The sequence below is a fragment of the Podarcis filfolensis genome (assembly GCF_964270895.1).
Source record: "Podarcis filfolensis genome assembly, chromosome: 5".
Lineage (NCBI taxonomy): Eukaryota > Metazoa > Chordata > Lepidosauria > Squamata > Lacertidae > Podarcis > Podarcis filfolensis.
The window spans coordinates 96044771-96071388 of NC_139608.1; the positions used below are offsets into that span (position 1 = coordinate 96044771).

Consider the following 26618-nt stretch of genomic DNA (forward strand, 5'->3'; position numbering starts at 1 on the left):
CTCTGACAGGCTGCAATGCACTGTGAGTTCCGAGACTTAGACGATGCCCTGATGGATCGAATCATCTGCGGGGTCCGGGACATCCGTCTGCAACAGTGTCTCCTCGCCAAGCCAGACCTCACACTGCAGAAAGCCATTGAGGAGGCCGTGGCCTCGGAAGCTGCTGAACGCTCCGCCCAGGAGATCCGCAAGGCCAGCAGCCCGCGTCTTGCTAGGAAGCCAGTTCCAGTGCATCACGAAGAGGCCAGCAGTGATGAGGCATCCTCCAGTGAAGACGATGACGTGCACCAGACAAAGCGGGAGCACAGGAAGTTCAAACAGAAGTCCAAGGGCCAATCGGAATGTGCCGGCTTTGTCAACCCACTACTTAATACTAGCCATCTGCTCTTTGCTCGCTGAATAATGTGTCCCAGCCGGTACCAGTCTTCACAATATGCCAGGGCTCAGCTATAGCCATGTAATATCACATGAGACACACTGCATCTCACAGCTCTGCTAGGTATAACAGCACCCTCCCCACAAAGCAGTTTAACATAAAACATAGCACCCACGTTCTTTGAAGAAGATGCTTCAGTCTGTGCGCATCGACAGCCCGACAGCCTGTCCGCTGTGCACAATTGAATCATGCACTGTGCCGACAAGGACAACAGTGACTTTAGAGAGGAATGGGAACCTTTTACAAAGCACTTAAAAAACAGAATGAGTTGGACTCCTTGGCAGGTTTTGAACATGCACAAATTTATTTGTTAACATAATAGATGGATAACGCAGAGATTTTTACATTCTCATAACATGCAGAGAACAATATATGCAAATAAATCAGAAAGAGGAACTGAGGGAAGGGAGGAAAATACAATTGTTGAAATAATTTGTTATGTGAAAATAATCAATAAAAACTTTTATTATCTAAAAAAAGAATCATGCACTGTGCCGTGGGCGAGGGTGTGAACTGGGCAACCCCCTGCTTTTCTGCCCAGTTGTACATATGGGGTAACTTTGCTAGCATTTACAGCATCCATCTTGCGATTCCTCAGGAGGTTAAGTATCTGCTACAATGATAAAATGCTTCTGTTTACAACGGCATAATTCTTTCCAATATCTGGGCACACGAACATTTCCTAACAATGTGTGTTTGGGGAGATGGAGGAGGAAACACCTGCTTTTATGCATGACATCACGACCATGACATTCACAATTGTACTGCAAATGTAGTTAACAGCAGCTTTCTCCCAGCCAAGAAGTGGCTCAGAGAAATCCAGGAGGGATTTCAAAGCAGACTGCACAAAATAAACATTTTTAACCTTAAAGCTATTAATAGGCCTTTTTAAAATTAAAGCCACAACACAAAGGCGTTCCTCATTAATCCCATCTTCCCCTTTCACACAAGTTATCTCCCATGCTGTTCAATGTCCCCAACATTACACAGCAGATTCTCAGCTTTGAATTGATCTTAAAGCAAGTCACTTTGAGTTACCTTAGAAGAAACGACTAACAAATACAATAAATAATAGTAAAATAAAATGATGATAATATAAGCTCAATTGTCTGGAAGCTTGAAGTACCATTTGGCTTCTTAACTAGTTTGGTGCTCAAAAATCATGATTTGGTTCGATGTCTGTATTGAGCCACAGTCTCACATCGGCTAACGCCGCAGGAGTTGTCTTTATTGTGTGTACTTGGGGTGCAAAAATTCACTACTTTGCTGCATCTCTTCCCATACATGATGTCCTTTTTCCTGTCTCTCTCGGAGACCACCTTCGTAGGAAAATAGAAGAATCACTAAGGAGAGGTAACCAACTGGCCAAAGTCAAAAGGTAGCATCTAATAGTAGTGACAGCAGCTTGTTTGTGACTTAAAAAAGTGGCTACTATAGTTGCATACAATTGTGGTTTAGTGCACTGAAGTAGAGACATGTTTAAGTAGCAAAAATGGTAAGACTATTAAACTATACAGCACCTCAGAGTAAAAATAAATGTTGATGTAGCAATTTGTGATGCTATCTGACAAACCCACTGCAATGCACCAGTTTCTTAGTGTGCTTGCCAGATTAACAATTGGCGAATGATACTTGAAACTCAACACTGACGTCGTTTCTGCCAATAGCAGCCGTTACATCAAATTGTGCAGAAACGCATTGCTGTATCAGCATACAGCTTATAGATCGGTCTTTGCTATATATAGTCATGACAGCAGGCCTGTCACAATATCCCCAGTACACAAAGGCTTTATTAGGTTCCCCCACCCATTCTACAAGCGGCTTTTAGAAGTGGAAACATGTAGTTTGAAAACAGGCATTTCGAACATGAACCATACTGATTTGGTCTTTTGGTGTATTTTGCAAAAAAATTAAAAATAAACGTACGTGTGTTTTCAGTAGTATACTCTTACAATTCTAGTAAAATATTAAGAAAAAAAGACAGCTTTTCTCCCTACAACATATGAATTTCAAGATGCATATTTTGTCCAATGTGGCACCTGGGGGCCTCTTGGCGCCCACTGAGGTTTCCAGCCCCTGCTGATTTATTGAAATGACAGTTTGGGAGGGCTAGGAGGTTGTTGTTGGGGGAGTGTTACCTGCCTTGAGTTCTGTATTTATTTGTTGGCGTTTTCCTCGTTTAGGAATTCTGAAGAAGAAGAGTTTGGATTTGATATCCCGCTCTATCACTACCCAAAGGAGTCTCAAAGCGGCTAACATTCTCCTTTCCCTCCCCCCCCAACAAACACTCTGTGAGGTGAGTGGGGCTGAGAGACTTCAGAGAAGTGTGACTGGCCCAAGGTCACCCAGCAGCTGCATGTGGAGGAGCAGAGACGCGAACCCGGTTCCCCAGATTACGTGTCTATCGCTCTTAACCACTACACCACACTGGCTCTCTGAGCATCACCAGGCTTAATTCTATGAAACAGGCATTTTGTAGTCCAAAACAAAACAAGTGCCTCTGAACCAAAAAGTATTGGGGACCCCTATGGTAGCAATGCGTGAGAAAGCAACCACTTGTTTGCAAGACACAGTAATTTATTTACCGGTAAAAAGCTCATTTCCAATTATATTAACTCATAGTATATATTAATACAACTATTTCATACAACATGCAACATAACAGTCCTGCAGTAAAACTGCAATGAACTGATTAATAACTGTTTATATACATGCTAAGAAATCAATTTTGTCCAGTCCTTCAATGTGCTTGTCACTGCCGGACAGAAAAATATTCTGTCCTTTTTACGCAACATTACTTCCCCCATTAGAGCATTTTGCAAACAGGAAGGAGGTCATCCAAAATCTGAGCATCCATTTCAAGCAAACTTCCTACAAAAACCACAGCCCTGGATTTCAGGAAGCGTCAGTCTACAGTTCATTCTGCAGCTACTTCCATGTAAGGGGCCCTGATTTTCCAGTGTCTCTGGCTCGAGTTCCCTTCAATCCAATGGACTGCCCAGAGCGACTTCTCAAATCACGATCTGACACTTCACTTTGTGCCATCTCTTCATCGTATCTAAGGGCAAAGAGAAAGTCAGAATTGTCCCATGGGATTCACAGGTGGGCTAAACAATGATCAGAACCAAGTGGTACCGCTCTTCCTAGACTTTGCTACTACAGGTTGTAGATGGAGGAATTGAATGCTTGCCAATTATCTGCCTATTATTATTATTATTATTATTATTCCACCCACAATATCAGGATGGTTCACAACACAAAAATACATGATAAAAATGAGAACAAAAAACCAACCAACCAATAACCCCCTTCCCCCAACCCCATGCATATTGAAAGCGTGTGAAGAACACTTCTGGTTCTTCTGCATGCAGAAAACCTGTGTGGGGAAGATATTTTATATATAAAGTTAAAGAAACTCCTGACCGTTAGGTCCAGTCGTGGACGACTCTGGGGTTGCAGTGCTGATCTCGCTGTATAGGCCGAGTGAGCCGGCATTTGTCCTCAGACAGCTTCCGGGTCGTGTGGCCAGCATGACCAACACCGTTTACCTTCCCGCTGGAGCGGTACCTATTTATCTACTTGCACTTTGACGTGCTTTCAAACTACTAGGTTGGCAGGAGCTGGGACCGAGCAATGGGAGCTCACCCCGTCGCGGGGATTCGAACTGCTGACCTGATCGGCAAGCCAAGAGGCTCAGTGGTTTAACCCACAGCGCCACCCGCATCCCTATTTCATATATATACACACACAATCTCCACTTCTTGTGTGTAGTCTACAGTGATACAAAGCGACTAAAGTTTAGGAAGAGCTATGAAGGTAAACGGCGTTTCCATGCGCTGCTCTGGTTCACCAGAAGCGGCTTAGTCATGCTGGCCACATGACCCAGAAGCTGTATGCCAGCTCCCTTGGCCAATAAAGCGAGATGAGTGCCGGAACCCCAGAGTCGGTCACGACTGGACCCAATAGTCAGGGGTCCCTTTACCTTTATACCACCATTATACAGCTGATTATGTACTTTGGCTTTATCACAGGGCAGAAGATAAGAATAAGAACTTGTTATTTTGAATTGAAAGCTTCATGTTAATGTTTACTTCTGTGTATGTCCTGTCAATACAGACAACTGCAGTATTTCTTCCAGGGATGTGCATCACTACTGTCTAAAGCCTCAGCTGCCATTTACTATGTAAGTACTTTCCATTTTGCTTCAAGATTAATGGCATAAATGACAGATGGTGACGTCACTCAAGTGAAACAAACGGCTCATCTAGAAGAACCTTAAAACTTTTAACAGCAACAAAGCTCAGAGCTACTGCACATTTATAACTTGCCACAGCAATCTGCAACTTTCTGAAATACAGCGGTACCTCGGGTTAAGTACTTAATTCATTCCGGGGGTCCGTTCTTAACCTGAAACTGTTCTTAACATGAAGCACCACTTTAGCTAATGGGGCCTCCTGCTGCTGCTGTGCTGCCGGAGCACGATTTCTGTTCTCATCCTGAAGCAAAGTTCTTAATCTGAAGCACTATTTCTGGGTTAGCGGAGTCTGCAACCTGAAGCGTATGTAACCTGAAGCATATGTAACCTGAGGTACCACTGTACTTAATAATGTGATTATCTGGTGAATAATGGCTGTTATTTCAACAGCTATTCACAGAAGGATGCAACTGTAACAGACATATTTAACCAGATATAATGAAGAAAAATTGTGTGGTACGGTACAGAAGTCAAGGATGCAAGGCTGGAATCAGGAATGGCTAAGTCACCTGGCACCCTAAGTAAGACTCAATTCAGGTGATCTTAGTGTTTGAGGCATAAGTATTTCACGGGACTATTTTTTCCACCATAAAATGGGTCTTTCTGCAGTAGAGATCCCTGTGGATTGCTTTGGGAAGGATTTAACAAAAATACTAAATCTACAGACCTTGTGAACCATTGTATTTTTATGCATTATGCATTTGTCATGGTCTGAAATTGCTCAGAAATGTTTTCTAAGAAGTCATTCATAAAAGAAATAAGTAATAATGTGCCATCTGAGTTTTTGCTGAGTTAACACCAAGACTAGGTTACACTCAGATACTAGTCAAAAGGCAGCCCTAAAGCATCTACTTGCAGAGGTTCAGACAATTGCTTTATCTATGATTAATACTTACAAAATCTCATAATGTCCAAGGGCTTCTTTGGGGGGAGATTTATTCCATTTACAATCTGGAATCTCCCCGTTAGGGACAGCAATGTTAAGTGTGTCATTAATAAGATTGTATTTGAGGATACGATCATTGGCAGTACTGGAAGTAAGAGATGGAGAAGCGTTGACCTACGATGTGTACACAGGAAGGAGGAAAATAGATAGTTCACATCCACCAATTCTTCCACAAACAGAAATACGATAAATCATCAAGAGCACCTCAGGGTCATTCCATAAAAAGTTGCCCAATTTTTGATGATTTTTTTACCTCATATCGGCCCATTTTCTTAAAATTTTGAACACTTGTTGAATGATCAGAACTAAGTTTAAATCTAAAATTTTACTTTTTTATTTCATCCCGTTTTTGAGTTGTGGGGGTTTGAAATTTTAAAAAACTGACAATTGTGGCCTTGCCAGACTAAACAAAAATCTTAAAAGCTCAGCTCAGAATTGAGATATTCCCAAACTAAAAATATCAATCTCTTCAGAACTTCATGGGCTTTAATTTGATATGGCACATGATGGATTTACTTTAAATTTTAAAGTTACAAAATTAAAAAAAATGGTTGAAGTGATAAAAAATTATTAGGAATTAAAAATTCCAAAAATGTATTATTTCATATTTCTAAGAGCGTCCTGCAAAATTGGGATCTGACTGGGATCACATTTAAAAATATATATTTTGTACATATTTGTTGGCCCTATTGGGTTCTATTTAGGATTTTTTTCCTAGAGTAAAATGTAACTGAATAAACAAGACTTCAAACGATAGGATCAGTTACTTCAGGAGTTTCTTCAAAAAGTTATTCAATTAAAGGGTATCTGAAAAGCTAGTCAGGCTTTTCTTTTTAAACAGTGTTCCAAGGCGGTTTCAAAACGAGAACACAAAATACGGAATAAAACAAGAACAAAACCAAAAGGCCACAGAAGGTCCAAATAGCCAAAGGCCTGGTTACAGAGCAAGGTTTTCGCCTGGCGCCTAAAGACAGGGAAAGAAATGCCAGGCAAGAGCCTTTCACAAGCTCCCATTTCCATCAGACTCAGCGCCCGCATGGCCAATGGACAAAGAACGATGGGAGTTCTAGCTCAGCAACAACGGGAGGGCCAAAGGTTCCCTTCCCATCATCTAACAAGGCTTTTCTGCAGAGTTGTAGATCTCGAAACGTGCCCCTGATTTTCATGAATCTTAACAGCCAAGTTTGCGACATTTTACCAGGTGCTATGATGCCATAGTTTGGTCACCATAGTTGCCCTGGCTTCATTTCCCACTTCCCCTATGGCAGGAGCCAGCAGAGCCCGAGTCCCAGCTCAGGGGCTCAGCATCCACTATGCCCCATACAAGGAGGCAGCAAGGTTTCTTGGTGAGGAGGGGCATAGCTGAGTGGCCAATTCCTGGGATCTCTGATGAGAAGTGATCTCCAGAAACAGCGCTGGGAAATATCGACGCTGAAGGCCCTAGAGAGCAACAGCTACGGCAGACAGTGCTAGACTAGATGGACCAACGGCCAGGATTCATTGTAAGACACCTTTTTATGAGTAGTATTCCTCAAAAGCAAAGACTTTCCCATTCAGAGTCTGGGGAAGGGGAATCCTTTAGGAGCCAATGAGCAGGACCCTTTTTCCACACTGCTTTTCAAAGGAAACCTGCAACGCCAAGATAACTCCGCTTACCTCAATAAGCCATGGCTTTAGCTTGTCATCAATGATGATGTCATATCCGTAACATTCAAAGCAGTGTTTATCATTGTTCATTACAGGCTGAAAGAGTTGAAAAAGGACATGAGAGCAGAAATGAACATCGGTACAATTTTACTAGCTACGGAGTCTGACTAAGACTCCTGAAATAAATATGCAAGGCATTTCAGTTACATGCTCCCTATTTTGCTAGGCTGGTGTCAGCTGTGGGACGCCCTCAATAAATGGTACAAACAATCACTGTGGGCTAGAAAAGGGGGCCCAAAAAGTTTGACGGGCCACTGCTTGTTATTGCCACCAACCCAGCTGCTCTCCACCCATAAAGGACTCAAAGGAAGGCGTTGGGCACCATCCTGCTTTTAAGAACCCCCAAAGCTCAAGAGATCCTGTCCAAGTCTTGCTTTGCATTGAAGGGGGTGGTTGCCAGGCTCAAGGATGCAGCTGCCACATGATCGTATTCCTCAGCCTGGTGATGAGAACCAAGTAATACTTCTTAAAAAAGTATTTTTCAATCATACAAAAAATTATGTAGTTCTGAGGGCATGCTATTGTCCCCTGATCAAATACTCATGCATTAATGGGTGACACAACTACCCTCACACACATACGCATGCCAGCCTTGGCAGAAAGGTAACATTTATAGAAACCCTAAATGACTGTGACCTTGGACTGACCAGAGGGATGGCAACCCTGGACTTAATCTTAAGTGGCACCCAAGCCCAAGTATGAGATGTAAAGTGTTGCTGGACTGAAAGGAAGGAGTGACCATAGGACTATTACATTAAATAAACGTGTAAGTGGCCACTTGCCAAGAAAATCCAACATAGGAACATTTGAGTTCAAAAGAGGAAACTTCCCCCAAAAAGAGGGAATGGAGAAACTTCCCAAGAAGAAAAGTTTCCACATATAGAGCCTTTTAGTTTAGAAAAAAAGGCAAATAAGAGGTGACAGGATAGAAATGTCACGGCACGCAGAAAGGGGATAAATTAAAGTCTTTCTCCCTCGTAACACGAGGAACTCATGGAGATCCAGTGAAGCTGAATGTCGGAAGATTCATAAGAGACAAGAGAAAGGACTTCACACAGCACATGGGATTTGCTCCTACAATGGAAAATGATGGCCACCAACTTTGGTGGCATTAAAAGAGGTGTACCCAAATTCACAGAAGACAAGGCTGTTGGTGTCCCCTAGCCAATGATCAGAGGCACCATGGTTCAGAAAACCAGTTTCTAGAAAGTGCAGAATACGGTTGCAATCAGGTCCTACCTGCAGGCTTGCCATGGGCATCTGGTTGGCTACTGTGAGAACAGGATACTGGACTAGACGGGCCACTGGCCTGGCCCAGCAGAGATACGTTTATGTTCTTATATAGTCCTTATTTGTACACAATGTGCGTACTGCCTGCTTAATAAACTCTGTGGCCCTTTTTTAAAAAGGACACCGAAAAGATAAGCACACATATTTACAGCCTCAATATTCAAACCGGGAAGAGCAGAAGGAAGCATTATAAAACGTATTTTTTATTTGTTTCTCTACTCACTGCAACGGCTTTCAGTGACTGCACAATTATCCAGTGAATTTCATCAAACAGCTTGTTGGTGACCTCTTTCCCACGAGTGCTTTCTAAATACAAGCGCAGATTGCTCACTGTCCATTTACCACCATGGATGTGATTGTAATCATCCTGCAGAGGCAAGGCGTCAAATCAAAAAGTATAGATTTGATATCAGCTGTAAACACACTCGCAACATTTTCCAAACAGTTCTTTGTTGATTTAATAGAGCAGGAGATTCACAAGCCAGACTCTAAAGTAAGTAAGGACAGCAATACTGTTGTGAAAGAATAAAGGGAGCTGTCACAATGGTCTTCAGTCAGGTTTTGTATGCAGGATAGCTAGTTGGAGAAGCAGAGACATTGGCCCCATCAGCGCTGTGCATTTTAAACAGAATTGTACCACTTTAAACAGATCATTACCCTCTCCCCCCCCCAAAAAAAGCCTGGGAAATGTAGTTTGCTAAGGGTTTGAGAGTTGCTAGGAGAACCCTGTTCCCCTCAGAGGTAGAACTCCCAGGAATTAACAGCACTTACTGTAAGTCCACTAAAGCAACAATGGGAAAGAGGTTGTAATCAAGGGACTGAGGTACTGTATTTTTATTACATATGTTCAGTTTATAAATTTATTTAAAGTAATTTAAATGTACATTATACAAAAATGTTCCAACTTTACCCCATGCTTCTGAATGGCAACATTGGTAAGATGCACAAACATGTTGTCTAATTCACTTGTACTTGGTGTGTATTTTACTGTGCAAAAGCGACAAAACCCAAGTTTATACCTGAAATGCAAAAAAGGGAGGGGGCAGGTTTTATTGTTCACCAATTTATTTATTTATTTTAACTTATAAACTGTCCTGGAAATATTGATATCAAAAGCTGGCATATGCATTCTTAAAAATAAATAAATAAACTTCTTTTAATCCAATAAATGGATGTATTACAGCAAGAAATGGACACATTACAGTAATAGTTATTATGGAGACAACAACTAAAGGTAACTCAAATACATCATAATGTCCTGAATACATTCTGGAAACAGCAGCTGCAGTCCTCACTGCATACTGGACAATCCCCTTGATTAGGATTTTACTGCTCAATTTCATAATGATGAATATCAGTGTTATTAAGGAGGTATTAAATTTTTCTCAATGCTTTTTGCAATCCTGTTTATTTTTCTATTAGTGCATCAAAATATTGTGGCCACTAAAGGGAAAGATTTAGAAGTTAACATGGTGCCAGGGCTGGATGATATTCATCCAAATGTTCTTAAAGAATGCAGAATTCTGACTGCTGGCCTATTACAGGCTTCCTCAACCTCGGCCCTCCAGATGTTTTGAGACTACAATTCCCATCGTCCTGCTAGCTAGGGATCATGGGAGTTATAGCCAAAAACATCTGGAGGGCCGAGGTTGAGGAAGCCTGGTCTATTACTTCCTGGATTCTCTCCCCACCCCAAAACCCCCCAACAACCTGGTGTTACGACTCAACTGATTAGGAGACTGATTTTTAAAATACATATTAAGCAATCTAACTCCTACCCTGTATAGATATCCAAACCATGACAGAGAATAAGAATGGTTTCTTCAAACTATGATTTCAGAAGCACTTCAAAAGTTTCTAAAGACATCTTGGCCAATATGGAACAAAGAAACAGATTTCAATGAAGGAAAGTGAAAAGTTTCAAGGCAAAGCCAAATTGTACAAAAGTGAATTCCAGCAAAACCACCTTCAAGCTGGGAGAAGGAGACACAGAGGTTGCATCCAGACTTGCAGGGAGAAGATAACTGCAAACTGCCTGCCTTTGTGGGTGCAAATTTGTGTCAGTGCAAATTGGGTCAAACAAATTCTCCATACCGAAATTATGGGGGTGGGGGAAATAAGAAACAAATCTTTGTTTTCTTTATGATTTGCCCTGCTGGGATACATAAGACAATTTCTAGATGGGGTTATTTTGGAAAATGTCATCTCCCTTCCCCTCTAGCTCGCCAATATGCACAGGGAAATATAACAAGTTAAAATCCAACTTCCTCACAACTCTGGATGAAAATTACCCTCCGTCACTTTTTATTTCCAGAGTGCCACTTCTCACCCTGAAACAGGGGCCTTGTCAGAATATGGACAACTTACATGTAGCATCTCAGAGGACGGTAAGTAGACACTAAAACATACAGGCGAAGGTCAAATTTCTTCCCACCTATCAGTAGAGGATTGTTGATATACAGAGAAATCACATAAGCTTCTTTAGAGGACTGAGATATAAACCTAGGGAAATGTATATTTTATTATTTAAAATGTGCTAGTTGCATTCGACTGTTTGCTTTTATTTGTAAAACTAGCTCTAGAACAGTAACAAAGGCAGTTTCATTTTAGTGCTATGTGCAGAACTGTTGAACAAGAAGAGCTGACAGATAGGACTGATTCAATCTTTCTGAGAAAAGAAAAAACTTCCCTAGACCGCAAGCATTTAAAAGCAAGGACGACCAATGTGCTGCTCACAGAGTGCTTCTTGCAGCTACGGGACACTTTGTAGGAAGAAGTTCCAAGGACTCATTAATGTAAATAAATGATTTTAAATATAATAGCTTTTGTCTTAATCTGACTGATAATAATAATAATAATAATAATAATAATAATAATAATAATAAATTTTATTTATATTTATATTTATATTCTTAAAACTCTATTTCACCACAGTTAATAGTCATTTGTTGCTTCCCAAAGCAGCTTCCACTTCCTTTAAAAAGGGCACTAAAATCATTCCACGCAATTCCACCAAAGCAATCAGTGCCACAACTTACAATATTATAGGCCCCATCTTTTCTGTACACCTATTTCTAGATTCATTTTTATCTTACACACGTGAAGTGCCCTGTAATCTGTAATAACTGTTTGAAGCACTTATGAATGACCTTCCAGCAAAGTAAGAAAGTCACAAATTCAGACAAACATGCTAGACTGCAACAAGGAGTTAAACAAGACCCCACCCCCTTTTTAAGAAACATACGTGGATGTTTTGCTGTCTCGAGACCATTTTTTAATTTGGGAAAGTTTGTTGATAAGGAATATTCCTTTTCCTTGAGCTTTTCCGCAAGGTTTCATAATCCAAGTACTGGAAGGGTTTTTCCGGAATTCTTCAACAAATAAATTGTAATCAGCTGGGAGCATAAAGGTGACAGGCACGAAGTCTAAAACGCACCAAGGAAAACCAAGAATTAATATAGCATAGTTTTATAGAGTGCCATTTAAGTACACAGTAGGGACGCGGGTGGCGCTGTGGGTTAAACCACACAGCCTAGGACTTGCCAATCAGAATGTCAGCGGTTTGAATCCCCGCGACGGGGTGAGCTGCCAACCTAGCAGTTCGAAAGCACGTCAAAGTGCAAGCAGATAAATAGGTACCGCTCTGGCGGGAAGGTAAACAGCGTTTCTGTGCACTGCTCTGGTTCGTCAGAAGCGGCTTAGTCATGCTGGCCACATGACCTGGAAGCTGTACGCTGGCTCCCTCGGCCAATAAAGCGAGATGAGCACCGCAACCCCAGAGTCGGCCACGACTGGACCTAATGGTCAGGGGTCCCTTTACCTTTACCTTTAAGTACACAGTGCTTTGCAAAGAAATGGTCCCCAAAGGAATTTATCATCTAAAATTATTTAATACAGTATATACATCAACACATAAAACTAAAGGGGAAAACGCAGCCCTGTTCACATTCTATCCTAGTCTACGTTGTTTGTTAGTTAAGGTGATGGCAGTGACAGGGCTCATCTTCTCTCCAACACCTGCACTCCATGTTTAATACTAGAGTAGAAAGAAGCTTGGATAGTTTCGACCAGGCTTCCTAAACCTTGGCCCTCCAGATGTTTGAGACTACAATTCCCATCACCCCGACCACTGGTCCTGCTAGCTAAGGATCATGGAAGTTGTAGGCCAAAAACATCTGGAGGGCCAAGGTTGAGGAAGCCTGGTTTAGACCAATTAACAGGTGACAGAGAAATAACCTTTTTGTTGTTCGCCATCTTAAGAGGATTATCATGAGTTGAAGAGTATCTGTAGAACTTCACTATCAAGAATTACTGAAAGTGTATATCAACCTTAACTGATAGTAAGTATATTAAGAATGGACTTGCATTCTCTCAACTTACAGTATAGTAATGCTAAAAGCATTATGGGAAAAGTCTGATTCTAGACAGCCAAATAAGGCTGTAAACCCAAGCATACATAATGGGAAGTAAATCCTATTGAAATCAACCGGGCTTATACCCAAGTCAACTTGGTTAGGATCAGACTGCAAGCTCGACAACTGATGGCCTCAACAAGGCCATGTCTGTTTTTTATACTCTTGGAAAGACCAAACATGATTTTAAACACCTGCTCCATTACCAGCCTCTCATGATCTTGGACAAATTACATCTTTTCTCACACACTTGGAAAACTGTAGTAAGACTTGCAATAAGGCTGTGTTCAATATGTCTGCTCTTTTAAATCTGCAAAAATATGCTTCAGAAACCTTGTCCATGTGACGTTTTCAGAAATCTGTCTCAGCTGATTCACGACTGACATGTGGCCTATTGAGCTAAGTACCGGCCTCAAACCAACGTTATCTGAGTCCTCATGTCTCAGTTGTATTTTAACTGAGATGTGGTTCAAAAAAATCACTGATGTTTTTATCTTAATGCTCTCTCATACACAATCTGGACAGGCAAAAAACCACTCTCAACTTGCCTCTTTAGGGGATCTTTCATGAAAGAGATTTGCTCCTCAGACCCTCACACTGAAGATATCCTACTACCTAGTACCTGAGAAGATCTACTCTACACAATTAAGAGCTTTTGAAGTGCTTACATTTCCCCTGAACTGTTCTGTATGTGGTCACTGACCTTGAGCAGAGCAAGACACACGGAGAGATGAGTAAGCTGCAGAATTCACTGGAAAACCACAGGCCTGGTTCAGATGCCACTTTAAGTCACAGTATAAGATTCAGTATGGCTTAAAGGAAATGCACACTTTGTTCGTCCCTTCAGTCCACCAGCGAGAAATCAAACCAGAGGTTGGCTTGCCGTTATACAAACAGCATGTGCCGGTTCACACATGTTTCCCAACAAACTATTATGGTAAGCCAAGAGCAGACCTTGTCGCCTACCAAACCACAATGGTAAGCCAAGAACTAACCCCATCATGATTTGTTAGGAGACAAACAAACCACAAGGACTGCTTTGCACAAAACAGCTAGCCCGCCTCTGATTTGTTTCCTCACCATCAGAAAGGAGGGAAGGAGAACGAACCATGGTCTTTTTGAGCAGCTGCACCAGACACCCTGCTCCACAGTAAGTTAAACAATGATTTAATGTGATGTGTGAACCGGATGGCAAAGATCCAAATTTCTGAATATCTATTATATAATACATGCTACTGAGGCATGTCTTGTCTTTAAAATGCACATACAAATAGTAGAATTGGCCAAGACAACTCACCTAAGTAAAGGTATTTTCCATTTTCATCTTTCTCTGCGAGAGGGCTACCTTCTTTTTCTAATTCCTTCCTGTACCTCTTAATATTTTTGACCATTAAGTCCTTTCGGGTGAGCTCATAGTGATTTGGGAAATGGTTGACAATCTGGTCATCAGAGAGGCGGTAACCAGTCTCCACGCTGAAAACATTTCGAATAGTTTGCACACTCATCCTGTGAAGAGAAAATTGTCACTGGGCTTCCCCCAAAATATGCAACTCACAACCTGATAGGAATCAGGCTGGCCTTTGCATTAAATATGATCAGAAGAAAAAATCATCAGACAACTTGAAGACATCTAATAAGAAATCTACTTCACTCTTCTTACCACCTCTTCTCCAGAGAATTTCTAAAAGGCAGTCATTCTTGAAGGTGGAGCAGGCATTCTATAAATTGTTGTTGTACCCTACAAATTATCTTGTTATTCTGCATTCCAAGCTCTGCTTTTCCCCAGGAATCATTACAACAGGAGGGGGTTCGCACGTACCTGCTGCCTCTCCAAATTATGGTATAAGTGGAGTGAGCAGTTTCTGAAAACTGCATGAATATAAACCACTGATGAACTGAACCCTAACAAGATGCTCTTCTCATACACAGGAATTAGATGACCATATATTTAAAAACACAAAAATATATACCGTGATAACAAAGAAAAACTATACCCCCCCGCCCCGTTTAAAAGGCCAAAGATTGTTTAATTAGCCCAAGGCCTCGGAGAAGAGGAATGTTTTGCCTAGTGCCTAAATATACGTAATGAAGGCATTAGGTGAACCTCCCCAGAGAGCATCCCACAAGGAGGGAGTCACCACAGAAAAGGCCCACACTCGTGTTGCTACCCTCCAGCCCTCTCATGGAGGGGGCACATGAAGAAGGGCCTCAGGGTCCAGGTTAATTTGTATTGGGAGGTACTGAGTTCAATGGGGCTTACTCCCAAATAAGTGTAATTATGTATGCAACATTTTCCACAACACACACACACACACACTGCTTACCAGTAAAAATTCCAGTCTTCATTTTCTGACACTTGGACCCATCCCCTCTTCTCAAAGTTGTTTATAAGCACAGATTTCTCTATGTCAGTAACCCATTTGACTTTTCCTGCCATTATCCTAAAAGTAAAAAAAATATGCATCTTAATTTAAATGGGGAAAACTGATACAGGTGAATACAGGCAGTCCCTCATTTACGTGGGGGTTACGTTCCAAGGCACCACGTGCATCGATGAAATCATGTATAATTGAAACCCATTGGAAAAGCCTGCAACAACCCCCCCCCCCTTTTCAGTGACATTTCAGTAACATCTTTATGACATTTCCGGGTCACTTCCTGTTCAGTACAATGCACATATACATGGTCACATACATATTGAACACGCCTAAATGGGGGGCTGCCAGTATGTGAAATAATTTCCACAAATAAATAGCATTTAATGGGAAGAAAAGGAATAAAATATTAGAACATTTTAATCCTGCTATATTTAGCCCAGCAGGGATAGAACATGGCACTCTGGGCATAGAAGGTACAACTCACCAATGCAGCCTTTTTAAAAAAGATATTTAATTTGCACTATAGAGCTTATTTATTAAAATATGACTGCCCAATTTCTCTCACAGCTTTTAAGGCATGTTTTGAGATTGAAAGTTTATTTGGGGAGGGGGAATTAGTAAAATGCTAGCGGCTGGAAAAGAAGAGGTGTTTTAATAATTTATTTTAAGTAGTGCTATAATCCTTTTTCATTTTTTAAAGTTTCACTCTACCAATGTTATAATAATAATAATAATAATAATAATAAATAGCCAACATGCATTTCTGCACTAACTGAAAAAAATTACAAAATTTAATGACAATGTGTGCCAAGTCACAAAATATTCACCTACTCATGTCAAAACTATACCCCTTGGAAGGAAGGAAGAATAACGGTTCCATACCTTCAGGGATTGTACTCCTCCTCCATTTCCCCCCTTTTAAATATGCCAGATTTCTGCAGCCTGAAAGAAGAATAAGCTCCAGAAGTCATAAAAGAAGACTACTTCGATAATATGATGTGGATAGCCCCACGAAGTCAATGAGGCATGGCAATTCTATACAAAACCTATTGTGGGGAGCACCCTACGTCAAACTGAATTTATCGAGGGACTTACATGCAGGATAATGAAATATTCCAAGTTACCCATAATACAAATGTAAGAATCACAACATTAGTTTGGTGAGCGGGAAAGGATATTGAGAAATCTCTCAGTAGGTCCCTGAAGCTGGGTTTTCCCCACATGTCCCTATGGAATAAATACTGCTAATGCAGATTTCATTATTTTTATTTTATTTTAAGTATTTATATCCCGCCTTTCTCCCAAACTGGGATTCAAGGCAGTGTACAACCTTTCAAAACATAATTATAGAATAAAGGTAAAGGTAAAGGGACCCCTGACCGTTAGGTCCAGTCGCGGACGACTCTGAGTTTGCGGCGCTCATCTCACTTTATTGGCCGAGGGAGACGGCATACAGCTTCCGGGTCATGCGGCCAGCATGACTACGCTGCTTCTGGCAAACCAGAGCGGTGCACGCAAACGCCGTGTACCTTCCCGCCGGAGCGGTACCTATTTATCTACTTGCACTTGACATGCTTTCGGACTGCTAGGTTGGCAGGGGCAACGGGAGCTCACACTGTTGCGGGGATTTGAACCGCCGACCTTCTGATCGGCAAGCCCTAGGCTCAGCGGTTTAGACCCGCGTCCCAATTCTAGAATACAAAGTAACAAAAACCAAATAGTTAACAACAACAGTTAAAATGCAACGACACACACATTGGAAACCAGCCTCAAAATTAAGTTTGCCCTGGTAGCAGCTCCGTGGTCAACATCATCTGCCCCTTCGGTTCCAAAGGCCTGTCTGAATAAGAAGGTCTTAGCCTGTCAGCAGAAAGAGAACAAAGGGGAAGCCAATCTAACTTCTTCTGGGAGGGAATTCCACAATATGTGAGTGTGACGTTAACATATATGAGAGAGTGCTGGAGGGGAAATAGTTAAATAGGTTGAACACTCCAGGGGGGTGGAGTCAGTGGGTTTATAAAATCAGTTCTGGGAGGAGTTTGTTGGGAGTTGTTGGTGGGTAGTTGGTTGGCTTTTGTGGGTTGGCTGGTTGGGAAAGGCAGTTGGTAATAGAGAGACAGTTAGGGCCGTGGGTTCTTTTTTTTTATAAGATATTTATTAAGGTTTTAAAAGTTTATATAAAATAGAAAAAACAAAACAAAAAACAGAAACAGTAAAAATACATACAAAACACATACAACAACAAGTATAATTTCAATCCCCTATATTCATAAAACTTACTTTCCCGACCTCCTCATACCTCCCCTTTCTGTATTCCAATCTCTAATTAATTCAATTCAGCAAATCCTTCCCCTAATTTCTGTATAATTTTTAACCTTTCTTTTCTTGATCACATAATCATTACAGCTTATAACCACTTAATTTCAGGGCCGTGGGTTCTTGAGTGTGGGGAGGTAGAAGAGATAGAGAGAGGAAAGTAAGACTAAGAAAGTAAAGAGCAACAACGTTTGGAATGCCGTAAAAGTTTTGTTTGTGTCTGAAATAAAATACCCTCTTCTTTATTAATTGAAAAGCTGACTGAGACTGAAGTGGTTTTACCAGGGAGGACCTGGTTGGTGGCAGCAGATTAGTGGTGTACGGGTCAATGGTCCATGAGACGACCGGGGGCTCCGTACGAACGCCACAAAATTGGTGGCAGCGGCAGGAATTGATAAGTCTAAGAGCCGGTGAGGGGAAGCAATACACCTGGAGAGGGGAAGGGTAAATCGGTGAAGTGATTACCTGGCCTGAAGGTGTGATTGAGGCTAAACCCCAGATAACAATAAGAGCAAGAGATCTCAAAAGACTGTTCTGGCGGAGGCTTAGCTCAGGGTCAGTGGAAGGAAGCTTGAAGAGTTAGAGGCAAAAACCTAAAGCTATACTTTGGGGACCAGGGTCTTGAAAAGCCAAGCCGGGAGGAACAGTGTTGAGAGTAAAATTCTCTTATTTAATTACAGTGGTGCTTCGCAAGACGAAAAGAATCCGTTCCGCGAGTCTCTTCGTCTTGCGGTTTTTTTGTCATACGAAGCAAGCCCATTAGCGGCTTAGCAGATTAGCGCTATTAGCGGCTTAGCGGGCTTAGTGGATCAGCTGATAAGCGGCTTAGCGGATCAGCTGTTAAGCGGCTTAGCGGATCAGCTGATAAGCGGCTTAGCGGATCAGCTGATAAGCGGCTTACCGGCTTAGCGGATCAGCTGTTAAGCGGCTTAGCGATCAGCTGTTAAGCGGCTTAGCGGATCAGCTGTTAAGCGGCTTAGCGGATCAGCTGATAAGCGGCTTGGGAAAAGGGGGGGGAGGGGGAAAAACCCGCAGGAACTCGCAAGACATTTTCGTCTTGCGAAGCAAGCCCATAGGAAATTCGTTTTGCGAAGCACCTCCAAAACGGAAAACCCTTTTGTCTAGCGGGTTTTCCGTCTTGCAGGGCACCACTGTAATTAGTGTAAAAACTGACTGACCCATAATGCCACCCAAGAAGACCAAGCACCCAGTGAGAGAAAACCCGTACGAAAGCTCTGGAGAAGAGAATGGAAATCCCCAGGGGGAGGAAACGAGAATAGAAGAGATGACTAAAACCCCACCTGAAGTAGAAGTTCCACAGTTTTCAGAGGATTTTGAAAAGTGGAAATTAGTACAAACATTGAACTTGAAATTTGAGCTTAAGAAAAATAGAACTGAACAAGAAAAATTTAGGCTGGAGCAGGAATTGGGAAAAGAAAAATTGAGGGCTGAGCAAGAAACTGAACAATTTAGGCTTGAGCAAGAATTGGTAAAAGAAAGGGAACAGCAGCAGTTTCAGAGATGAGACGGTTGGAATTAACGGTTTTAGAAAATCGTAATAATAGTAATAACACTAGTGGGTAGAATCAAATGAAGATAGATTTAAAACACTTTCCTGAGTTTAGAGATAAGGATAGCCCAGAAGCATATCTAGTATCCTTCGAGAGAGCCTGTCACGATTTTCAATTGAGAGAGGAAGATAAAATGATGATCTTGAGAGCTAGGATAAGCGGTCCTCTAGCCGAATTATATGCTCAAATGACTGAGGAACAATCCCGAAATTTTGAGGTGTACAAGCAGTTAATATACACACGCTTTGGGATTACCTCAGAGTAGTTGAGAAAAAAATTTAGAAGTGTGACAAAGGTGAGGGAGGAAACCTATGCACAGTTGGGTGCAAAGATAAAAACTTACCTCACAAGATGTACATAACAGTTAAAGCAAGAGAATGCAGACACGGTACCTAAGATTAGGGAAGTGATGGCGTTGGAGCAATTTTACAACACAATAAATAGCCAATTGAAGTACCTAATAAAAGAAAGGAACCCCAAGACAATAGAGGAAGCAGCTGGTTTAGCCGATAAAATAAATGAAATCAAAGACCACGGATTTGATGGGCCAAAATTTGGTGGGAGATATTGGGGAAAAAACAAGAATAAATTTCAGCAACCCAAAGGAAAGATTACCTCAGAAACCGATAAGGGATGCAGCCCCTCATCAAAAAGCCCACATGAGAAGGTGCACACCCATACAGAGTTTACTGAGGGAAAAGTCAATAAAACAAGTTATGCAGGACCCAAAGACATTTCATGCTGGAGATGTGGAAAATTAGGTCATAAAAGTTTTGATTGTAAAACAGGAAAAGAAACATCTAGTTATAGCACCACACAGAAACAGACATATTGTATCCAGCCTGTGGAGCAGGGCCAGACTAGTCAGGTTGTCAAGGAAACGGACATGCCAACTAGGCCCGAGGCTGCTGAGGTAGTAGAGGCCGAAGTCCTGCACTGTTATGTGATTCAACAAGATACCGTATTTTTCGCTCTATAGGACGCACTTTTTCCCCTCCAAAAATGAAGGGGAAATGTGTGTGCGTCCTATGGAGCGAATGCAGGCTCCCTGGCTTCAGCGATAGCAAGGCAAAGCCTCCGAAGCCTGCGCTCCGGAGGCTTCACGTTGCTTCCGCTGAAGCCAGGAGAGTCTGCTCTTTGAGGCTGGCGGTGGGGAAAGCAGCGCTTCCCCCATCGCCCGCCCCAGAGGATGGGGGGCAGCGGGGAGGCGCGCGACGCCTTCCCGCTACTCTCCAACCCTCCTGTGGGCTTTTGGGGGAGATGGGGGAATTCCCCCACCTCCCGCAAAAGCAGGCAAAAGCCGCGCGCTCTTTAAAGGGGCTCCGTGGCTTCTGCTGGCTTTTCTAGGAGGTGGGGGAATTCCCCCACCTTGCAGAAAAGCCTGCAAGAGCTGCGCAGCCTTTAAAGAGCGCACAGCTCTTGGGGGCTTTTCCCCAAGGAGGGAGAAGGGACTGACTGGCAGAGTCAGTCCCTTCTCCCTCCTGCGGGCTTTTGCGGGAGATGGGGGAATTCCCCCACCTCCCGCAAAAGCAGGCAAAAGCCGTGCGCTCTTTAAAGGCTGCACGGCTCTTGCAGGCTTTTCTGTGAGGTGGGGGAATTCCCCCACCTCGCAGAAAAGCCCGCAGGAGCTGTGCAGCCTTTAAAGAGCGAGCGGCTCTTGGGGGCTTTTCCCCAAGGAGGGAGAAGGGACTGACTGGCCTTTTCAGTCCCTTCTCCCTCCTGGTCGAAAAGCCCGCAGGAGTCACGCGGGGCTCCTGTGGGCTTTTGCAGGAGGTGGGGGAATTCCGCCACCTCCCGCAAAAGCAGGGAGAAGGTCTTAGAGTAGCGCACAGGCTGCGTGCAGCCTCTCCACTGCTCCCAGAGCTGCGGGGGGGGGGGAATCATATTTTTTCCTTGATTCCCCCCCCCCCCCGAAAACTAGGTGCGTCCTATGGTCCGGTGCGTCCAATCGTGCGAAAAATACGGTAATCTCTTGTTAAAGAACGCTGGAGAGTATATCTGGATAGACGGAAAAAGATATCTCGGGTAAAAGGACACGGGATCACAAGTCACTATAGTCCACCCGGAAATAATCAGGGATGAGGCCATAATCCCAGGAAAAGTATTGAAATTAAAAGGAATTTCGAAACAAGCAGAGATCCTAAAGGTGGCGGAAATAGATGTCAGGTTCAAAAACTGGGCAGGGAAGAGGCAGGTAGCCCTTTCGGAAGAAATTCCCGCCCCCGTGCTCATTGGTTGGGACATTTTAGAACATGTGCAGAGTACTTTCATAGTTACCAGAGCAAAAGGGAGCCCACAGTCACCTAATCCTGAGGGGGTGGATACGGTAGCAGAGGCAGACAATGCTGAAGGACAGCAAGGGGGTGATCAGTGTGAGGAAAGAAAAAACACCTTTTTGTTTCCTTGACTAAAAGTCAAACCCCAAGTTTTGCCAAAAAACAAAAAGAAGATACAGTGGTGCCTCGCAAGACGAAATTAATTTGTTCCGCAAGTTTTTTCTTCTTGCGAGTTTTTCGTCTTGCGAAGCACGGTTTCCCATAGGAATGCATTGAAAATCAATTAATGCGTTCCTATGGAGACCACTTGACAGGCTGGCGTTGCGGAGAAGGGCTTTTCTCCCCACCGCAAGCCTTCAGAACAGGTACGGGAACAGAGGGGAAGGCGCGCAGCGCTTCTCCTCTGTTCCCGGGGCTTGCGGTGGGAGGAGGGTTTTTCCTCCCCACCGCCAACATTCAGAACAGCATTCTGAATGTTGGCGGTGGGGAGGAAAGCCCTCCTCCCACCGCAAGTCTTCAGGACAGCCATCCGAAGGCTGGCGCGGGGAGAAGGTCTCTCCGCCCCACCGCCAGCCTTCGGAGGAGGTCCAAGGACAGTGGGGAAGACGCGCTGCGCTTCCCCGCTGTCCTGGAGATTTCCCTATGGGCTTTCGTCTTGCGAAGGAAGCCCATAGGGAAATTCGTTTTGTGAAGCGCCTCCAAAACGGAAAAACCCTTTCGTCTAGCGGGTTTTTCGTCTTGTGAGGCGTTCGTCTTGCGGGGCACCACTGTACTGAGTTACAAAGGTACTTTGAGGCAGCCGAGTCAGAGAGGCCGTTAACTCCTGAGTGCCCAGAACGGTTTTGTTTGAGCAGGGACCTTTTACATAGAGAAGTCCTTGCCCCACCATGTAGGGGGGGGGGTTGAAGAAATGAGAAGACAGTTAGTAATCCCACATGAATACCGAGGCAAAATCCTGCAGCACGCTCACAACAGTACAAAACGGAGAGTGGCTCAACATTTTTATTGGCCAGGAATGGGGAAGCAAATAAACAATACTGTCAAGCCTGTGACATATGTCAGAGAAGAGGCACCAGTCAAGACAAAACAAAAGCCAAATTGTGCCCCTTGCCTATCATATCAACCCCTTTTCAATGGTTAGGGCTGGACCTGATAGGGCCATTGCCTAGAGCCAGCAGGCGGGGAAACAGATACATCCTCACCATAGTGGATTACGCAACCAAATATCCAGAAGCCATACCGTTGCGAAACACTGAAACGGAAACAGTGGCAACTGCTTTAATTAACTATATGAGTACAGTAGTGCCCCGCAAGACGAATGCCTCGCAAGACGGAAAACCCGCTAGACGAAAGGGTTTTCCGTTTTGGAGGTGCTTCGCAAAACGAATTTCCTATGGGCTTGCTTCGCAAGACGAAAAAGTCTTGCGAGTTCCTGCGGGGTTTTTTTCCTTTTTCCCTTTTCCCCAAGCCGCTAAGCCGCTTATCAGCTGATCCGCTAAGCCGCTAATAGCGCTAATCCGCTAATGGGCTTGCTTCGCAAGACGAAAACGCAAGACGAAGAGACTCGCGGAACGGATTCTTTTCGTCTTGCGAGGCACCACTGTAGATTGGGCTTTGCCAGTGAAACAGTCACTGACTTGGGTTAGTGGTGTACGGGTCAATAGTCCGTGAGATGACCGGGTGCTCCGCATGAACGCCACACTGAGCAGCCACAGAAAAACATTCTCCCTTGCCATGCCTTTGATGCTGGTGGCACTGAGAGAAGTCGCTCACCCAAGGATCTTAGTACCAGCGAAAGCCATATAACCAACACTTGGAATTGTGCTCAGAAACAGACCAGCAGCCAGTGAAGTTGTTTTAACAGGGGCAGCCACACACACAACACGTTACAGTAGTTCAACTGGCATGTGTCCCAGTGGGCATAGTTGGCGCATGGGCCATAATTATAGAGAACGTGGAGATCAGGACCGAATCCAGGAGTACACCCAAACCGTGAGCCCGACTCTTCAAGGGGAGTGAAACCCCATCCAACACAGGTTGAATACTTATTCCCTGAGCCTTCTCCCAACTGACCAGGAGCGCCAATGTTTTGTCTGGATTAAGCCTCAACTCGTTCAGCCTCATCCAGCCCATGACTGACATCAGATACGGGAAAAGAGATTGAGGCATTCTGCAAGGTCTTAAAGAGCACTTACCTACCAAGAAAATAGAACTGAAGGAAACACTTTTTCACGGCTTTGATAAACGTAGATGCTGGAAGAAGAATGGACTTTATAGATCGAGGGATTTGATTGTGGACAGTAGAATTGTATTGTACCATGCTACTAAAAGGCATAGGCATCCCAAGAAACCTCAGCGGTTCAAAAACATTCAATAGATTTTATTTCTGCTGCAATAAAAGACCAGGCCATTAAGGATCTGAGGCAGGGGTCAGCAACCTTGTTCAGCCGTGGGCTGGTCCACCGTCCCTCAGACCATGTGGTGGGCCAGACTATATTTTGGGGAAAAATATAGGAACGAATTCCTATGCTCCACAAATAACCCAGAGATGCATTTTCAATGAACGCACACATTCTACTCATGTAAAAACACGCTGAATCCCGGACCGTCCGTGGGCCGGATTGAGAAGGCGATTGGGCTGCATCCGGCCCATGGGCCTTAGGTTGCCTACCCCTGATCTGAGGAAATAGTTAGGAAAAGGAGAAAAATAAGGATGGGACTAAAAGGAAAACGGTTATGGGGGCCACTAGGTGGCGCATCGGAAGATGGCTGACAATAACATCTCTCCGACCCACACGAGGTAATTTGGAGGCTATGATGGGGGTAATTAGCCTCCTTAACCCCCCCAGGATTGTGGGGGGGACGGCCCTTGCCTGCTGTGCCCTATACCACCCCCGAATTTGTGGGGGTGGGGGCACTAGGCACAAAGCCCTCCTGTGGGATTCCGGCACTCCTGGACGCCGTCCCTGATTCACGCCGCTAGTTGCAAGCATCTTCAAAAGAAACAATTTGGACGAGATAAATTGCACATGCTTCAAGGAAAAAGGGGAGTAAAGGCTGCTGACAGAAGAGATCTCTGATAACAAGACAAGAATAAAATATGAGAAGATACGTCAAGATACGGTATGACTGAGGGGGGAGGGGGGGAAAACCTGCCTTCCTTTTTCTTATGTGATTTAACAAGAATCCCCTCCCCTAATGAGTCAGAAACTAAGGACTTAAGCTGTGGATTTAAGGCTGTGTGGAGATAAACTTTCGAACCAAAGCAATGTTTCAAGATGAAGCTGGAAAGCTAAGAGTTTTGGAATGACGCAGTTAAAAATGCCGTCGCCATTTTGGGAGGCATTGTTGGAGCTCTTGGGTCTGGGAGGAGAAAGAGAGAAATAGAGTTGTTTACATATCGTGGATCAGCTCCTCGGTGGGACTTAAGAGCGACAAATGCCAAATTTATGATGGAAAGAGCGATGTTATCTACGAAGGAGATATATGGAAACCATCTGGACTTAGTGGAGGAACGGGAAATCCACACAGGATTATTATTTTGCTTATCGGCTTAAGGAGACTAACAGAAGAGATCGTAAAGGAAAAATAGAAATTATATGAACAAGATATGATGTGGAAACACCAAGATAAGACTGGATAGAATTATGAATTTTGTTTGGACTGATTGGGACTGATTTGGACATTAACGCAGTAATAAGAAGATGATCTGAATCCCCCTTTGGATCTTGAAGTATGGGTTCCCCCAACAAAATTTAAAAATTTGGCTTTGTAATTTGGAATTTATGTGATGTGATTTAATTTGATGTGATTGGCCAGTTAATAAAAATTATTTTTTAAAAAAATAAATAAAAGGAAAACGGTTACTCTGAATACAAGGATGCATCAGCCACATGCATTAAATGACAATTGTGCATCTGCAAACAGATACTAAGAATCCTCTCACCAATATAATCCTTTTAATTAATAATAATAATAATTTTGCCACACACATTAAGCTAGCTGTGCACAAGTTAAAAGTGTGTACCTTATGGGCTTAGTATAATAGTTTTTTAACAGTTCATGTTTAATTGACATTTTGACTGCCTACCCAGGGGATTGGACTAGAGGACGCTTTGTGCCTCTTCCAACTTGGGCATTTCGGAAGGGGCAGCTTTTCTTCCCTTTGCACGGCCACCTGCTCCTGCCAAACCACCCCCCGAAGGCCCTCCCCCTCCTTTGGCATCTGGCTCCCCTGGGGGGCTTTTCTTTAGAAATGGAGCACAGGAGCTGCAGGGGACACCTGGGAAAGAAGCTAAGAAGAACTTATTTGTGTATTGTTGCGATTAAAATGATCTGTGATCCTGTTGCTTGAGGAGTATGAGGAGATCCATTCAAGAGCAACTGCACCCAAATGAATTGCTGCGCAAGGAAGACTGCTTCCATGCGGGGGGGGGCAATTTGAGGGGCCCTTCGGGGAAGCCCTGCTAGGCGGGGGCCGCCTGGCTTCCTTGGGTCTTTCCGCCCCAGGCCCCTCTCGGCCTCGGGGTCGTGGGCTCGACTAGATGCCCCCCGGGAGCCCTGCTCCGTTCTGCGCGAGGCGGGGAGGGGCAGGGAGGGAAGCTCTTTACCTGCCCCAGAAGCGGAGGCGGCGCCGCCGCCGGAGGCCTTTCCCGCCGCCACGGGCCCGCCCAGGATCCTCCTCGCCCGGCGCCTCGGCCTTCTCTCCCCCGAGAAGCCGGCAGAGGAGGAGGAAGCCAGCGGGCCGCTCCCCTCAGAGCGCTGCGCCAGCCGCTGCCTGGTAACCGAGGGACGCCAGGGAAGGGAGGAGGAGGAGGAGGAGGCCGAGAGGCTGAGGAGGAGGCGGAGGCCTGCCCACCTCCCCATCCCCATCATTGGAGGATGGCTAGATAAAGGCGTAGCGACTGCGCAGCAGGGAGCTCTTAAGCGCCTTTCTCCTATATATACAGTATATATACATATGACTGTTCTAGATCTATCTATCCACCTCCCCCCCCCCCGAAATATACTCAGAGTCGCAAAGTGATTTCA

At 43.8% G+C, this 26618-nt stretch overlaps 1 protein-coding gene and 1 long non-coding RNA gene across 11 annotated transcripts in view; one reads left to right on the forward strand and one right to left on the reverse strand.

Moving 5' to 3' along the window:
* Positions 1-2995: 2995 nt before the first annotated feature.
* On the reverse strand, positions 2996-26492 carry TTLL1 (TTL family tubulin polyglutamylase complex subunit L1). 9 transcript variants are annotated; one of them, XM_083615766.1, is made up of 12 exons: positions 26198-26380; positions 23783-23840; positions 16307-16366; positions 15371-15487; positions 14344-14552; positions 11879-12059; positions 11002-11136; positions 9545-9653; positions 8858-9001; positions 7294-7380; positions 5588-5751; positions 2996-3494 (listed from the first exon to the last, which is right to left on the reverse strand). In XM_083615766.1, the coding sequence occupies exons 4-12, from the start codon at positions 15481-15483 to the stop codon at positions 3365-3367; spliced, it is 1272 nt and encodes a 423-aa protein (XP_083471892.1). In that variant the 5' UTR covers positions 15484-15487; positions 16307-16366; positions 23783-23840; positions 26198-26380; the 3' UTR covers positions 2996-3364. The 9 variants fall into 9 exon arrangements, with proteins under 9 accessions (XP_083471892.1, XP_083471884.1, XP_083471891.1 ...); XM_083615758.1 differs by lacking the exon at positions 16307-16366 and having other exon boundaries at positions 26198-26492; XM_083615765.1 differs by lacking the exons at positions 16307-16366; positions 23783-23840 and adding an exon at positions 16954-17115 and having other exon boundaries at positions 26198-26395.
* The window catches only part of LOC310763600, a 62711-nt gene continuing 53383 nt past the window's right edge, over positions 17291-26618 (forward strand). Inside the window, exons 1-3 of one of the 2 annotated variants that reach the window (XR_014548705.1) lie at positions 17291-17529; positions 17891-18419; positions 18902-19033. This is a non-coding gene — a long non-coding RNA (uncharacterized lncRNA). Of the gene's footprint in view, positions 17530-17890; positions 19034-26618 lie in introns of those variants that run through there. The other variant, XR_014548704.1, reaches the window with a different exon arrangement.

What these genes read in the sequence shown, in the direction of transcription:
- TTLL1 (XM_083615758.1), bottom strand. Translation starts at nt 26,462, where the DNA reads ATGATGGGGATGGGGAGGTGGGCAGGCCTCCGCCTCCTCCTCAGCCTC. An exon ending in TGGAAAATACCTTTACTTAG is followed by an intron (nt 12,060 to 14,343) that starts GTGAGTTGTCTT and finishes GGTGCGTTTTAG; the next exon opens with ACTTCGTGCCTGTCACCTTT. An exon ending in TAAAGCCATGGCTTATTGAG is followed by an intron (nt 5,752 to 7,293) that starts GTAAGCGGAGTT and finishes TACACATCGTAG; the next exon opens with GTCAACGCTTCTCCATCTCT.